Source organism: Thamnophis sirtalis, unplaced genomic scaffold (assembly GCF_051295495.1).
Source record: "Thamnophis sirtalis isolate CommonGarterSnake01/CBP01778 unplaced genomic scaffold, rThaSir2_p1.2 scaffold_7, whole genome shotgun sequence".
Classification (NCBI taxonomy): domain Eukaryota; kingdom Metazoa; phylum Chordata; class Lepidosauria; order Squamata; family Natricidae; genus Thamnophis; species Thamnophis sirtalis.
Window position 1 is genome coordinate 92307912 of NW_028261387.1, and position 17291 is coordinate 92325202.

At 45.6% G+C, this 17291-nt stretch overlaps 1 protein-coding gene across 1 annotated transcript in view; it reads right to left on the reverse strand.

Annotated features, from left to right (window-relative positions):
• The window catches only part of TCEA2 (transcription elongation factor A2), a 28250-nt gene extending 19176 nt beyond the window's left edge, over positions 1 to 9074 (reverse strand). The window contains 4 exon segments of the mRNA XM_087720608.1: positions 1519 to 1606; positions 3532 to 3637; positions 6002 to 6064; positions 8879 to 9074. Of these exon segments, the coding sequence (XP_087576734.1) occupies positions 1519 to 1606; positions 3532 to 3637; positions 6002 to 6064; positions 8879 to 8950 (329 nt within the window). The 5' untranslated portion in view covers positions 8951 to 9074.
• Positions 9075 to 17291: the final 8217 nt, after the last annotated feature.

Sequence of the window (17291 nt, forward strand, 5' to 3'; positions counted from 1 at the left end):
ATTGAATTGAATTGAATACTTTATTTGGTGATCATGCACGCAAGGAATTTGTCTCCAATGCAGACGCTCATAGTGTCCATGCAAAGCAACAGAATAATGACAATCATCATCATAATCATACCAATAAGAGGGGAGAGTAAGAAAGATAATAAGCATAAATAATAGTAATACTACATGGACATTAGACAGCACTGTGGGAATTCGATGTTCAGCAGAGTAACGGCCCAACCAACTCTCTAAACAATCACTTATGAGGTGTTCAGATTATGTAGAATCATTTTAAGGTTAAATATCTGTGTGTCTCTATCCAGAAAATGCTTCAATCATGTTCTAGGGAAAATTAGGATTACTCCAAGGCCACTGAATGGAAATCCCAAACTCGCAATTTGGGTGGTTTTGACACACGCGGAATCGGGGTGATAATCCTACGAAGGAATTTGGAATAAGGGTACACTGGTACAGCTGGAGCCAAGATATTGTATGATTTAGGGCAGGTGGCATAGCCAGTAATTTTGTTTATCACTGGCCAAAGGATAAAAGGATCCTTATCCACTTATGTCGCAGGGTGATGCTACTTAAGTCAAAATAAATTGTATGTACATAAAGAGAAGGTTGGATTAATAAAGAAAGAAAACTACAAATGAAATAAAAGCAACAAAATGAGAAATGCCCTTTATTAATAAAAGGAGGAGTGTGAGAAAGACAGGAGAAATGAAAGCCAATCAAATAATAAATAAGAATAAAAAGAAATGCACAAAGTCCGCTGAGTTTTGCAGGTGTTTATTATTTTTCCACTTATAACTGTAAGGTTCAGAAAAAGGACATTATAACCTGTTTGTCAAAATGGAGTCATCATCGCTTCTTGAGAATCTTTGTCAGTAGAGAAGTAACATTTCCCCAGTTCAATTAAGCCAAGTAGGGAAGCCATATTGATATTAATAATAACAGGCATCTGGCTAGAAACTGGGAAGCTGTGAGTTCTATTCCTGCCTTAGGCATGAAAGCTGCTGAGTGACTTTGGGCCAATCACTAGGAAGCAGTAAGTTCTAGTTCAGCCTTAGGAATGAAAGCTGCTGGGTGACTTTGGGCTGAACACCAAAAGATTGGGAGTTCTAGACCTACATTAGAAATGAAAGCTTCTGGGTGACTTCGGGCCAATCCTCAGGAGGTTGGAAGTTCTAGTCCCATGTTAGACATGAAAGCTGTTGGGTGACTTTGAGCCAATCCCCAGGAGGTTGTGAGTTCTAGTCCCGCTTTAGATGTGAAAACTATAGGATGACTTTGGGCCAATCCCCAGGAGGTTGGGAGTTGTAGTCCTGCTTTACACGTGAAAACTACAGGGTGACATTGGGCCAATCACCAGGAGAGTGGGAGTTCTAGTCCCCTGTTAGACATAAAAGCGCGCTCTGTCTCCCTCCCTCTCCAAATAATAAAGGTGGGTTATGAATTAAATAAGCATTTGAAACAAAACTTGGGTGGGCAACCAGTACAATACCACTATCTCTGGCTAAGGATTACCTTTGATCTCGTGAATCCCCGGTCTCTTTTGAAGAAGAGGCTGCCAGAGAACTCTTCTTCTTCTCATCTCTCTTATCTTCGGAAGCATCTGGACAGAGTTAAGGAGGAAGAAGGACAAGCAGTAAAGAATGAAGTCGCCATAAGGAAGCCGTGGGTCGCGTGCCTCGAAGTGGGGTTCTAGGACGGCTCGTTCCTTGGTCATAGGGTCTTCTTCTGAGGCAGTTGGCCCCCAAAGCAGTAGATGAACAGCATGGTCCATGTTTCTAGGTTTGTTTAACACCTGAGGAAGCTTAGAAGAACATCTGTCATGACATGGACAACGATGGAGAGAGGATGCTATTTTTTTTGGCAATTAAAAGAACGCGCAACAAACCAGCTTTTGCCAGGAAAATAATCCAGTTCTAGCTACATCATTTTACTGGAAATTGTTGTTACTTCTCAAAAGAGATCTAGCTGGGGAAAATTCAGGGTCAGGGCTGGGTTCCTACATATTTATCCTGTCCTCTGTTTGGACCTGAAGCTGTTCATGTTTGATTGTTTTGACTTTTGGAAGATGCATAATTTTTATTGGGTTTGGTTTTTTTTTGACCCGCGGCGTTCAACAAAAATTGAACTCCAAATTTAATCTGGAAGTAAAATTGTTGGTAATAAGTCATTATCAAGATAGCAGCCATGAATCTCAGTATTAGTAGTCCTCTACTTACAACAGTTCATTTAGTGACCAGTCAAAGTTACAGCGGCATTGAAAAAAATGTGACTTCGGACCGTTTTTCAAAGTTATGACCTGTTGCAGCACTCCCATGGTCACACAATCAAAAATCAGAGGCTTGGCAAGTGTTTCATATTTATGACGGTTGCGGTGTCCCGGGGTCATCATGTGACCCGCTTTTGTGAACCTTCTGACAAGCAAAGGCAAGGAGGAAGCCAGGTTCACTTAACCTTAAGAGCCGAGGTGGCGCAGTGGTTAAATGCAGCACTGCAGGCTACTTCAGCTGACTGCAGTTCTGCAGTTCGGCTGTTCAAATCTCACCGGCTCAGGGTTGACTCAGCCTTCCATCCTTCCGAGGTGGGTAAAATGAGGACCCGGATCATTGTTGGGGGCAATATGCTGACTCTGTAAACCGCTTAGAGAGGGCTGAAAGCCCCATGGTATATAAGTCTAACTGCTATTGCTATTGCTACTTATCAAATGCAATGATTCACTTAAAAACTACCTGTATTCATGGATTTAGTACAAAGAAAGTAGTAGAATTAGGAATTCATCAAGGTTCGTTAGGATTGGGGCATTCTGGGAGTTTACAGCAATGTACAATACAATACCATATAATACAATAGCAGAGTTGGAAGGGACCTTGGAGGTCTTCCTGGAGAAGAGCCTAATGCTGGGAACGATGAAGGGCAAAAAAAGAGGGGGACGACAGAGAAGAAGGTGGCTGGATGGAGTCACTGAAGCAATAGGCGTGGGCTTAAATGGACTTCGGGGTATGGTAGAGTACAGGAAGGCCTGGAGGAACATGGTCCATGGGCTTTCAATGGATCGGACACAACTTCACAACTAACAACAAGAAACCATGGTGTGATAAAACCTCTACAGATAGTCCTAGAGTCACGACCACAACTGAGCGCAACATTTATGCTGCTAGGTGAAACATTTGTTAAGCGAGTTTGCTCCATTTTGCGGCTTTGCTTGCCACAGTGGTTAAGCGAACCGCTGCATTTGTTAAGTGAGTAACATGGCTGTTAAGTGAACCTGGCTTCCCCACTGACTCTGCTTGTAAGGGGTCGCAAAAGCAGATCACGTGACCCAGATCAATGCCGCTGTGACTTTGAACGGTCACTAAATAAACTGTTGCCTAAGTTGAGGACTACCTGCACAGGGAAAGGGATGCAATTCCAGCCTTCGCATTCTGCACCAGCATGATGTTGCTCAAAACCAAAAGGAGGTGTATCTTGATTTATTCTGCAACGTGTTTTTTTATTATTTGACTTACCTACAACACGCCTATTTCTTACCTAGGAGTTTCTTCCAAGCCTTGATAAGCGACTTGGCGAGTGCAATTACATCTTCATCTGTGCTTTGCTTCCGAAGGGCGTTCACAGACATCCCGATTCGGGTAGACTGCAAAATATCAAACGGAGAAGCGATTGGCCCCCAAACTAGCCAGGTTTCTGTCAGGCCTGCAGCCATATTTCTCTTGGATCTTTGGCCTGCCACATTTTCTATTATTCTACTATGCCCTTTTCTATTGTGAGAAAATGGGAGGGGGGATTGTAAGGAGTTAGATGCTATGTAGCCAAAACAAAACTCTTTCTAGAAAGCCAAGGTCATCCTTTGTCTTGGCACCTCTGCACCTGACCGAAACTGGATGGGTGGAAACTGCAGAATGGCAGTGGGAGGATGGACCATGTGATGGACTTGTGGATGTGGGGGCAAGATCTTGAACTATCAACTGGGTGGGGAAAACTGGGAAGTTTTCAGATTCGGGTTTTCTCAGATGTGCCAACATGGCTCTCTTAATAAATTGGAACTTTGAGCAATACTTTGCCTTGGACTCTGATTTAATTTTGGATGCTATTTGGAACCCTGACAGTTTCAATGAAGATTAAATTCTTCAAGCCAAGGGAAGACTGCCCAAACTGTAAGTTAAGGTTAAGCCATAGGCTATTTTTCTAGATGGCAGTATCTTTCTATCGATCTCTACCTCAATGGCTCTGTGTGTGTGCATGTGTGAATGTTCCAGCATAACTCTGGAACGCCTCGAACAATTTCAAGCAAGCTTAGTACACAGATGACTTACTCTCTGAAGAAAAATAATATTGGGGTAAGACACCCCTAGCACCCCTCGGGGTGTGTGTTCTGTTAAGATACAGCCTGTTGTGCCTTAAAATGGCTTCTGCTGTACTGCTGTAAAATGGTTTCTACTGTACAGCACAGTGGAGCCACCATGGTAACAGCTTCACAGTTCTCCACAAAGAGGCTCGCTCTGGTAAGGGGGAAAATCCAACATTAGAAATTACGTTTGGTCCAGACATTTCCCCCTATAAATAAATACCGGGTGACTTATGACCTTTTTTCACACTTACAGCCATTGCAACATCTCCATGGTCACGTGATCAAAATTGGGATGCTTGACAACTGGCTCATACTTATGACCGTTGCAGCATCCCAGGGTCATGTGATTCCTTTTTGCAACTTTCAGACCAGCAAAGCCCATGGGGAAGTCAGATTCACTTAACAACCAGATTACTAACTTATCAACTGCAGTGATTCACTTAACGACTGTGGCAAGAAAAGTCATAAAATGGGGCAAAGCTCATTTAACAAATTCTCACTTAACCACATAAATCCTGGGCTCAATTGTGGTCGTACGTCGAGGACATAGTAAGAGTAGTGGAAACTTGAAACCAACTTCCAGTGGAGGTAGTGAGTCAAACATAATTACGTAACTAAATTTAAATATCTTGGGATAAATACATGGCCATCATCCAACAAAAAATAAAATTAAAAATTTTAAAAAAACTCAAAGGGGGTGGAGTGAGTATTAGGCAGCCTTCTGCCATCATTTTTCCTTGTTTCCATGTTTGTATTTGGCAATCTGCACTAATCTCACAAAGCAACTTTACAACTCTTTACTTTATAAATCGTATCCTGGATTTAATTTTCCTGCCATGGGACACCAAATCACAATTGTTTTCCCAGATGTGCCAACATGGCTTTCTTAATAAATTGGAAACGGGTTTTGAAGCGTATTGATATTAGATAGTGGAGCGAGGTATTTAGGTAAATTTAGGTAAAGCACAGGAAATGGATAGACAGTACAGGCAGTCCTCAACTTACAATATTTCACTCAGTGACCATTCGAAGTTGCAATGGTACTGAAAAAAGTGACTTATGACCATTTTTCATACCACTGCAGCCTCCCTCTGGTTACGGGATTTATATTCAGATGCTTGACCACTGACTCACATTTATGACGGTTGCAGTGTCCCAGAGTCACGTGATTCCCTTTTTGCGACCTTCTGACAAGCAAAGTCAAATGGAGAAAGCAGATTCACTCAACAACCGTGTTGCTAATTTAACAACGGCAGTGATTCACTTAACAAAGGTGGCGAGAAAAGTTGTAAAATGGGGCCAAACTCAACAAATTTCTCACTTAGCAAATGGGGCAAGGCCCAAAGCATAAATTTTGGGCTCAATTGTGGTCATAACTCGAGGACTATCTGTACAGGTCTTCGTTTATGATCAAGTATTAATCTTTTCCAAAGTATAATACATTAAGACGTCTAGAGCAGTGTTTCTCAACCTTGGCGACTTTAAGTCCTGTGGACTTGAACTCCCAGAATCCCCCAGCCAGCTCTCGCTGGCTGGGGGATTCTGGGAGTTGAAGTCCACAGGACTTAAAGTCGCCAAGGTTGAGAAACACTGCTCTAGAGAAATTGAGAATACATTAGAAGTCAAGAGATAGTCAACCTTATGGTTTACCTGTAGTAAATGCAGGGTTATCGGCATACTTTTCAGTTCCTTCAGCAAATCCATTGCCCCTTCCTCAAAAATAAAAAGAAATTCCACAAGTTAAGAGACATCCAATAACAAATTGTTAAATCGTTTTGATGCGGTGACGTATGCGTAGAAAAGGGGCTCATATTCAGAAGTCTAAGCAGAATTAGAGGGCCAATCAAACAGAGAGGGGGATACAGTATAGGAATGGAAAAAGTCAGTTCGGTCAAAATATACCAAATATCAATGGAAATAATATTATATGAAACAAAAGAAAAATCCAACTGTGGTTGCCTAACTTAAGCTTTCAAATTAGAACAAAGTTGTAGGTTTCCAAGGACTTTTTATCAGTGGGGTCACTTGTGGTCTCCAAGCTTGGTTATTTGCTTGCAGACGTTTCATTACCCAACTAGGTAATATCATCAGTGCTAATAAGGAGTGGTGTTTGCTCTCTTTTTATAGACTAGTGGCTTGCCCTGTGAGTGTTGGTGGTTCCTTAATAACAGCTCAGAAGTAGTCCTTGACTTACAGCCATTTGTTTAGCGACGGTTCCAAGTTAAAAGAGCCGAGGTGGCGCAGTGGTTAGGGTGCAGTACTGCAGGCCACTTCAGCTGACTGTTATCTGAAGTTCAGCGGTTCTAATCTCACCGGCTCAAGGTTGACTCAGCCTTCCATCCTTCCAAGGTGGGTGAAATGAGGACCCAGACTGTGGGGGGCGATATGCTGACTCTGTAAACCGCTTAGAGAGGGCTGAAAGCCCAATGAAGCGGCATATAAGTCTAACTGCTAACTGCTATTAACAACAGCGCTAGAAAAAGTGACTTATGGCCAGTCCTCACACTTGTGACCATCACAGCATCCCCAAAGTCATGTGAACAAAACTCGGGGGCTTGGTCATATCGTTGCCGTTTGTGACCTTCCCAGTTGGCTTTCGGGAAGCAAAATTGAGGGGGGGGGGAGGAACCCAACTTTGATTCACTTTGCAACAGCAGTGATTCATTTACCAACTGTAGCCAAAAAAAAGGTCATAAAATCAGGTGCAATTATTTCACCACCTCCTCACTTCACAATTCTGGTCCCAATTATGATTATAAATCAATACTGTTATTTATTTTTTTTGTGATCCCCCCCCCCCACTCCCCAATGAATCTTACAGCCCTTGTTTTTTCTGGCAGTCTCCGATCCAAATATTAGCCAACCTCGTTTCTCTTCTGAGACCAGCCAAAATTGGCTAGGCATGGCTATCTATTGTAGATTTTTTTGGAAAGTTACATTAAATTGCCAAAAGTATTTGCTCACCCATCCACATAATCAGAAGCAGTTGTGAGCGAATACTTTTGTCAATATAGTGTATGTCCCCCCCCCGCCAGAGAAATAAAATAAAGATAGTCCTTGACTTACAAGAGTTTGTTCAGTGACCGTTTGAAGTTACAACAGCCCTGAAAAAAGGGACTTGTGACCATTTTTCACACTTATGACCGTTGCAGCATCCCAGGGTCGCGTAATTTACTTTCGGATGCTTGGCAACTGGTTCGTATTTATGACGGTTGCAGTGTCCCAAGGCTACGGACCTTCTGACAAGCAAAGTCAATGGGGAAGCTGGATTCACTTAACAGCCAGGTTACTAATTTATCAACTGCAGCGATTCACTTAACAGCTGTGGCAAGGAAGGTCGTAAAATGGAGCAAAGCTCACTTAAGGACCCAGATTGTTGGGGGAAAGATGCTGACTCTGTAAGCCGCTCAGAGAGGGCTGCAAAGCAGAGTGAAGCGGTATACAAGCCTTAAATGCTACTGCTAACAAATTTCTCACTTAGCAACATAAAGTTTGGGCTCAACTGTGGTCGTTAAGTCGAGGACTACCTGTACAAGGATAGCAATAACAGTAGACTTATATACCGCTTCATAGGCCTTACAGGCCTCTCTAAGCGGTTTACAGAGAGTCAGCATATTGCCCCCAACAATCTGGGTCCTCATTTTACCCACCTCGGAAGGATGGAAGGCTGAGTCAACCCTGAGCCGGTGAGATTTGAACCGCTGACCTGCTGATCTAGCAGTAGCCTGCAGTGCTGCATTTAACCACTGCGCCACCTTAACCACCTGTCATTAGCAGCTTGAGGAAGCCTCTCTCTTTGCTTTCAAGCAGGTGGCAACCCCGGGGTCAAGTTCGGATTGGCTCAAAAACAATGAAGCTGGATCTGATGGGCTTGCTCCTTGGATGGGAGACCACCAGGAAATCCCAGCCAAAATGTCAAAAACCTCCGGGGGGGGGGGGGGAACAGTTTTTTAAAGACAAGCATCATCCCCTGGGAATCGAGATCAACTCAAAGGAATCTGGAAACAAGCAAATAAATGAGGAGGCAGGATTCCCAACACGGCCCATTCTTTCCCTTAAAGCGCCCTATGGATTCACACACACCCATAAAAATAAAAAAAAGGACGCGGGCGGGCGCGAGGAGTAACAATCGGACGGTGAAGGCGGGCAGCCAAGGCTGCGGCGAGCAGGGAGGAGGGCGTGACTTCAAAGGGGCGGGCGAAGCGCTAAAGCAGTGGGCGGGACCACGGGCGCTTCACGGCAAGAGCGAGGGCGTGGCCAACGGTTAAATTATTTAAATCGCGGCGGGGAGGCGGGGCCAAGAGGCCGTCCTGGGCGGGGCCCGTTCTCCAGGCGATGCGGCGCGGGCGTTGCCATGGCAGCGGCGAGGATGGACTGGGGGGTTTTCCTCTGGAGAAACTGGAGACGGCCAAGCAACGGGAGTTGTCGGAGGAGGCGGCGGTGGTGCAGGGCGGGCCTCCGGACGGGCTCCTCCGCGGGCCGGGAAGGCGGCGGCGGCGGCGGGTGGCGGCGGTGCCCCCCACTCACCACGCTCTTCTTGGCGACCATCTTGTCGAGCCGCTTGGCGATGCGCAGGACCTCCTCCTCCTCCCCGCCCATGGCGCCGGCTCTCCGCTCCGCGCTCTGGCCCCGGGGAGGAGGGAGGGAGGCAGGCGAGGAAGCTCCGTCCCCGGGACGCTGCCGGCTGAGCCGCGGCGGAGAGGCGGGCGAGCTTGCCTTCGGTGACCACGGCAACGCCTCTTCCGTTTTGGGTCGCCCGCCCAAGGCATGCTGGGAAACGGAGTTCGGCTCCCCTGCAGGCGCCCCGCCCCTCCCAGAGCGCCGCGCGCGCCGCACCTGTTCGCTCGCTTCGCAAAGCCTTTCGGGAACTGCAGTCCCGCTGGGGAGGCGGTTTAGGCTTAGACATTGAGGAACGGACTCCGAATCCCAGCATTCTCGGCGGCTTCTGCAGGCGGGAGTATTGTTAGTCAGGTCTTTCTCTTGCGACCACCCCCACCCCCTTTTAAATTTTTGCAGAACGGACCGTTAACAACCGTTAGCTTGGCCTGCAAAAGAGTCTGTGGGCCTTTCGTTCCGCCTATGGGTTAAGATCCCAAGGTGGGCGTGAGTTCTAATCCTGCCAGTTGGGTCTCTCTCTCTAGTCCGAGAAGAAGATTGGTGATGGATTATATATGCCATCCAGTCACCATTGCCTGGTACAGCTAGTCCTCGACCTATGGCTGCAGCTGAGCCCAACATTTCTGTCGGTAAATGAGACATTTGTTAAGTGAATCTTGCCCCATTTTACCATCTGCCTTGTCAAGGCGGTAACTTGGCTTGTCAGAAGCTTTTTCAAAAGGAGGTCACATGACCTTGGGACAGTGGCCGTCATAAATATGAGTCAGTTGCCAAGCACCTGAATTTTGATCATGTGATTCTACAACGGTTGTAACTGGAAGAGGGTCACGCGTCACTTTTTCCAATGCTGCTGTAACTTGGAATGGCCACTAAAGGAATGTCGAAGGCTACCTGTATGCAGATTTCCTAACCTGGTCCTTCAAATCTTCCAAGGGTCCACCCGTCACCATGGCAACTGAGTTTATCCACCTGGCTGTTGGTCATCCTCTTTCGTTGCAAATTTCCAGCATTTCAGCCTTCTCCAGAACTGGATCTTGTCCAGAGACCACGAAAACGGCAAAAAATATCACAAATTGCAGTCACATAACCACAGGATTCTGCAAATGTTGGTGGGAATGGTTGGACTCCACCACTGTTCTGACCTAGGCCTGAAGCAAACTTCTTGTCCCAACAAGAAAACCCTTTATTAATTTACAGTGAATTCTGCTCATTCACATCCAGCAAAATCTTTCAAGGGAGGATTTACAGTCACAGACCTTATCTGGCTTGGAGAGCTGCCAGGCTGAGATCTGCAAAATTTGGCAAGGAGTCTCGGAGAGTCGTGAACCAATGAAGCCAACTAATTGTCTCCTGCAAACTCCACTCAACTGTCCTCCTCTTTTATTCCCTCTGGGAGGGGCCATTCACCATCCACCTTACTCCCAAGTCGACCCCTGTTCTTTAGCTGTTCCCTTCCTCTGGCAACTCTGCACATGCACACACCAGAAACAGGCTCCAGCTGTTTTTCTGCCTCACTGATCTCTGACTCCGAAGGCAGCTGATCACTGTCAGATGGCCTTGGCCCCCTTTCTGCCTCCGACACAGAGTCCTCATCAGAGCCTTCCCCAGCCTCCAGGACTGGCCCATGTTCCTCCCCAACCTCCTCCCTGTCCGAATCTGCTGCCAGCTCCACTGACAGGCCACAACAACTGTCCAATCCTGAACTGTAAATATTCTATTGTTTCACCTCTATTATACCACAGTGTAATCCAGAATCGGAGCTGTTATTCACATCAAGTCAGAATTACTCTTTACTTTTCCTAACAGTGCTCTTCTGATGCTTCATCTCCAGAGCTTGGAGAACCAACATGTAGAAAGTTAGCACCCACCCCTCCTAGAAGAATAAAGTATTTTGAGAGATATTAAAGCCAGAATATTATATTTTCCCCAAAGGAGGAACATGTTTCGAAACTCTAGAAACTCGGAGCCTCAGCTCTCTGCCCTAAGAAGAAACTTAAGGGAACAACTTTTAGAAATTCAGATTTGGTAATCCATTCAAGACAGGATATTCTGAACAGCAAAGGTAAGACAACAATAGGAATTTCCCAACAAGCCCCTTCATTGCATCAAAACCTACAAAGTTAGCTATGGCTTCTACGACAGCCAATAGAATACATGCTCTTGCACAGGAACAGGAAGCTCAAGTTTAAAGCTCAGAAGGTATAAATAACCCTCATTCTCCACTCCGTGTGGTCAGCTACCCAGGACCTCAAACCCATATGGTTCTCCTTCATCAATAAACCATCTTCCCAAACAGCCTTCATGTTTCCAGAGTCTCTCTCCCCACTTGGAACTGAACCAGATGGATATTTCTTCCAACAATCGAGTGACACACAATAAGTCACATGGAATCATTTGACCCAAAACCTTTGTTACAACTCATTGTAGGCAGCGACAAAGGCTGGAGTCAAACTGCCCCACCGGATCCTCAGGAAATAACCCAACCTTTCTCAGCAACCCGTCACTTTCCATTAATCATCTGGGTGGACCAGTCAATCCCTTTGGGGTAGAAGGACATGGGCAACCCAAAAAGCCATCAACTTGTGACTCAGCCGCAACAGACGACTGACAATCACATCCTCTGGTATCGGATCACCTCACCTGCTTCATCATGCTAACTATTAGTCCTTTGACCTTGAAATTTCAGTTGGTGTCTCATTAGCTTGAGATGAGAAGAAAACAACTTTGGTCTATCAAGGACTGGGATAGTTGATTCATTTTTTTAAAAAAAAGTTTTTTTATATTTTTATTCTCTTACTTACAGTTACAGGTATACATTGTGATTCTTATTTATATTTATCACTTTTACACATTTGTTTTTCCATATAAAAAGTTAAATTATTATTTCTGGGTTGCTTCGTTTACCATCCAATAGACTTATTTTGCATTATCACCATCCTACTTTTCCTTTCTTTTCTCCCTCCCTCCCTTCTCTACTTTCTTCCTCCTCTCCCTTCCCTTCCTCCCTTACCTCTCCCCTACTCCTATCTTCTTCCCCTTCCTACCCTCTCTTCTTCTCTTTCTATCCCTTCCATCCTTCCTCTCCTTTCCTCTTCCTTCCTTCCCTCTCCGTTCCCCTCCTCTCTTCCTTTCCTTTTCTGTTGTTTGTGGTTATCTCCTTTCATCTCTCAATTTTCGGGATGGTATTCCCGCAAACCCGGATATAGTTTTAAGGGATGGTTGATTCATGATGTTATCATGATAAATTAGAAATTTGGAACGGATTTTAGTCCAACAAAAAGGATTAGGGATGACACGAGAGTATACCAATATTTGAGAGGCTGTCACAGAGAAGACGGGTTCGAGCTATTCTCCAAAACACCAGAAGGCAGGATAAGAAGTAATAGATGGAGATCTCTCAAAGAGAGAAGCAACCTAAAACTAAGAAGAGAGAACAACTAATGAGTGGATCACTGGGCCTTAATCACTGGGCCTTCACACCTTATGGGTGCTCCATCACTGGAGAAATTGCACAGCTATTTGTCCAGAATGTTATAGAGTCTCCTGCTTGAGGAGGGAGTTATACTAGATATCTCCAAGGTCCATTCCAACTCTATTTACAATAGTACAAATGAAATGATCAAGTCCTGACTCAAAAACAGAAACTGAGAGACGGACATTGGAATCCTAGTGGACGATCACTTAAATGCCTTGGTAAGGCCACACTTGGAATACTGCATTCAGTTTTGAGATGTAAAAAAGATGTGGAGACTCTAGAAAAAGTGCAGAGAAGAGCAACAAAGAGGATTAGGGGACTGGAGGCTAAAACATGAAGAACGGTTGCAGGAACTGGGAATGTCTAGTTTAATGTCCAGAAGGACTAGGGGAGACATGATAGCAGTCTGCCAATATCTCAGGGGCTGTCCCAAAGAAGAGGGAGTCAAACTATTCTCCAAAGCACCTGAAGGCAGAACAAGAAGCAATGGGTAGAAATTAATCGAGAGAAGCAACTTAGAACTAAGGATAAATTTCCTGACAGAACAATTAGTCAGTGGACCAACTTGCCTCCAGAAGTTGTGAATGCTCCAACACTGGATGTTTTAAAAAAGATGTTGCCATTTGTCTGAAACCGTATAGGGTTTCCTGCCTGGGCAGGAGGTTGGATTAGAAGACCTCCAAGGGCCCTTCCAATTCTGTTATTCTATTCTGTTCTAAATATGAGCCAGCAGTGTGCGGCAGCTGCCAAGAAAGCTAATACAATCATTGGTTGTATAAACAGAGTCATAGAGTCAAGATCATATGATGTATTAATATCGCTTTATAAAACTTGAGGGACTGCCACAAAGAAGAGGGGTACAACTTATTTTCGAAAGCACTAGAAGGCAAGGCAAGAAACAACAGATGGAAACTAATCCAGGAGAGAATCAACCTAGAATTAAGTAGAAACTTCCTAACAGTGAGAACAATTAACCAGTGGAACAGAAGTTGCCTCCAGAAGTTGTGGGCGCTTCATCACTGAAGGTTTTTAAGAAGAGACTGGAGAGCCACTTGTCTGAAATGATGTAGGTTCTCCTGCTTGACAGGGAGTTGGATTAGATGGCTTAAAAGGTACCTTCCAACTGTTATTCCAAGTAAAAGTGAGAACAATTAACCCGTAGAACAGATTCCTGCCATCAGAAGTTGTGGGTACTTCATCACTGGAGGTTTTTAAGAAGAAACCTAGGCTTAGAATAACTTTATTGTCACTTTGAAGAGGCTGGACAGCCACTTGTGTGAAATGGTATAGGGGAAGGGTGTGAAACTCAAGGTCCGGGGCCCGGATCCAGCCTGCGGGCTGCTTAGATTTGGCCCTGGGGCTGCCCTGCAAACAGCGAAGGACCGGCCCACGGTGCCTCTGCCATTGAATACGGAGATTGGGATGGCTGCACGCAACCTTCATGAGCTCCATTTTCAGCTGCAACGGCCTCCTGCAATCCTCTGCCAGTGAAAATGGAACTTGGGAGAGCTGTGAGTGCTTGGAACACCAGAAACACACACACCCCGGACACAAGTGACATCAAGCTGGCCATGCCCACCCAGTCCCCCGAGGTCAAACACAACTCTGATGTGGCCCTCAATGAAATCAAGTTTGACACCCCTGATATAGGGTCTCCTGCTTAATGGGGTTGGATTAGATAGAAGACCTCCAACGTCCCTTCCAGCTCTATTCTGATTGAAAGTCCACCCTTTCATTTCCCGGTGAGAGTATCAGGACCTGGGAAATGCCCGCAGGTGGCACTGTTGTGTCATTCAAGAAATATTCAGTCAACTGCTGAACTCAGCTGTTAATCCTTCAGCGCTGGCCTTGGAGCGCAGCTAAGAATTGTATTTTGCCCAAAGTCCTTATACTGTTACACTTGGGCAATTCCTTGAATGATAGCGTGGGTTTAACTGCTCTATTCTTGCTCCTGTTTTTGTTGTTATTGGAATTTGTCGGTCAGCTCACGGTATGGAAGAAAGGAAGGGCCCAGCATTGAGTCATGAAACTAATTTTTGGGAAGAACTCCAAAATGGATCACGGGTTGTCAAGCCGTTAATCCTTTCTGATGAGACCAAGCCTCGTGGTAGCTGCCATAAAAGTCTCTCTCTCTCTCTCTTTTGAGTGCAAAAAGCACACTTGCAAGAGATCCCTGGAAGGCAGGAGACTGTGAGTTCTAGTTCTGCCTTAGGTATGAAAGCCGGCTGGGAGACTTTGGGCCAATCACCAGGAGACAATGAGTTCTAGTCACCCCTTAGCCATGAAAACCATCTGCTTGACTTTGGTTCACTCTCCAGGCGACAGTGAGTTCTAGTACTGCCTTAGGCATGAAAGCCCACTGGGTGATTTTGGTCCTATCACCAGGCAATGATGAGTTCTAGTCTCACCTTATGCATGAAAATCATCTGGGGTGGCTTTGGGTCAATCACCAGGCGATGGTGAGTTCTAGTCCCACCTTACGCATGAAATCATCTGGGTGACTTTGGCTCCAGTCCTGCCTTAGGTCTCAGAGCCAATTGGGTGACCTTCACTTTAGTCCCTCTCTTACAGCCGAACGCACCTCACAAGGTTGTTGTTGTGAGTTGTGTGTAAAAAAAACAATAAAGATGGTGTAAAATAAATACATTCTCAGCACTCTGCCACACTCCGTTTGATAGGAGGGACAGAAAGAGAGAAAAAGAGAGAGAAAAGAGAGAAAAAACACCGAGGGGCGACCTGCCCTTTGGCAAACCTGCCATTCAGACTGCCGGCTTTTGTTTCGCTTTTTTGAAAAGTCCAAAGAAGAACCTGTGATTTATGTTCCCAGTATCCCAAAGGTCCAAAGGCTCTATTAATGTTGCGCTGAATGGAAGGTGTTCCCCGGGGCGTTTCCCTCAAACGGGACAGAACAGGAACCAACGGGAAAGAAAGGAACAATTTAAAAAGGAAGGAAGGAAAGTGTATGCAGAGCCCTGCATAAAAAAAAGCCAAATGAAATGAAATGAAATGGCTGGCTCTCACCTTGTTTCCTGGCATCCTATGCCAACTCAGGCCGGTGCCAAATTCCCTTCCTCTCATTCCTCCCCCCCCCCCCCGACAGATTTTGCTTTGCACCGCTGAATTTCCAAAAAGGTTTATTTGGATAGAAGTGCTTTTGACTCCGTACGGGCTTCTTTCCTTTCTTAAAATGATATTTTTATGAAAGGGGATTGTAAGATGAAATGCAAATAGAAGCCAAAGTTTGGGGAAGCTACAGAAAAAGAGCGGCTTATGGCTTTTTTTCACCTTTCACCGTCGCAGCATCCTTATGGTCCCATGATCAAAATGGCTTGTCAACCACCCCGTATTTACGACAGTTGCAAAGTCACGTCATGAAATTTTGGCCCACATTGCGGTCGAGGTCTATCTGAATTTTCCTTCCTTCTCCGGGTGGCGTGGCTGCATGGGATCAAGTGGCTGGCAGTGCCCAGCATCTTCCCCACCCTGGATGGATGTTTTTTTTCCCAACTCACCCTCCCCAACTCTTCCAGGAGAGCCGGCCAGCCGGTGGAGCCCTTCAGAGATGCGGTAGCAGCTGAGATGGCGTCGCCAGGACGCACCTCCTGAATAGGGAAGCTGCGTGCCAACAACCCCAAGAGGGGGAGGGAGGGGGGGAGAGAACAGGAGGAAACCCCACCTCTGCAGGAGCCGACCCATTGCAGCCGCAGCAGTAATTCCCAAGGGGAGGAGAACAAGCCTTGACGGGAACAGGCCCTCCTGACCTTTTGCTTCTCACCCAGACTGTAGTTTCTCTCGGACTAGGTGGCTTTGAGTGAGTGTGTCTATGTGTGTGTGAGAGAGAGAGAGACTGAGAAAGAGAGAGAGTGCACTTACAACACACATAGGTGTTCTTTGCTCGCACTCTTCCTTCCCATACCATTTTAGCGCCTTAGCGTTGGATTACTGCAATTCGCTCTGTGCGGGGCTGCCCTTGGAGACTTCTGGGTCCCAGTCAAGTTGTGAGTTGTGACTGATAGTCCTCGACTTAACAACAATAGCAGTAGACTTATATAGCAATAGTAGACTTATATACTGCTTCATAGGCCTTTCAGGCCTCTCTAAGCGGTTTACAGAGAGTCAGCATATTGCCCCCAACAATCTGGGTCCTCATTTTACCCACCTCGGAATGATGGAAGGCTGAGTCAACCCTGAGCCGGTGAGATTTGAACCGCTGACCTGCTGATCTAGCAGTAGCCTGCAGTGCTGCATTTAACCACTGCGCCACCTTGGCTCTTTCAGTTCGTTCTGGGGCCGTTTAGAGTTAGAACGGCCCTGGAAAAAGGGTCCTATGGCTTTTTTCCCACACTTGCGACCGTTGTAGTATCCCCATAGTCACGTGATCAAATTGAGGCACTTAGCAACGGGCTCATATTTATGACGGTTGCAGTGTCCCAAAATGGTGTGATCCCCTTTTGCGACCTTCTGACAAGCAAAGTCAAGCGCGGGAAGCGGGATTCAGTTAACGATGCTGTTGCTAACTTTTAAGGTCGTAAAAATTGGGTGGGGTCACATGATGACTCACTTAACGACCAGCATGACTTACAACTTGAATTCTGGGCTCAATTGCTGTCTTAAGTCGAGGACTACCTATATTTGAACTAAAAGGTAGTTTTATTCAGAAATGGATGGGTGAGCAGCGCTTGCTTCTAACATCTTGAAGACAGGAAGAGGCAGAGAAGGGAGGAAAAGTGTGGGGAAGTACTATATCAATTTTATTTCTCTCAGCTCCTCATTTTCTCAAATCCTAATTTTTTTTCGACAGGTACTGGGTTTTTTCCTTTTACAAATCTTTCACCTTCAGTTCCTCCC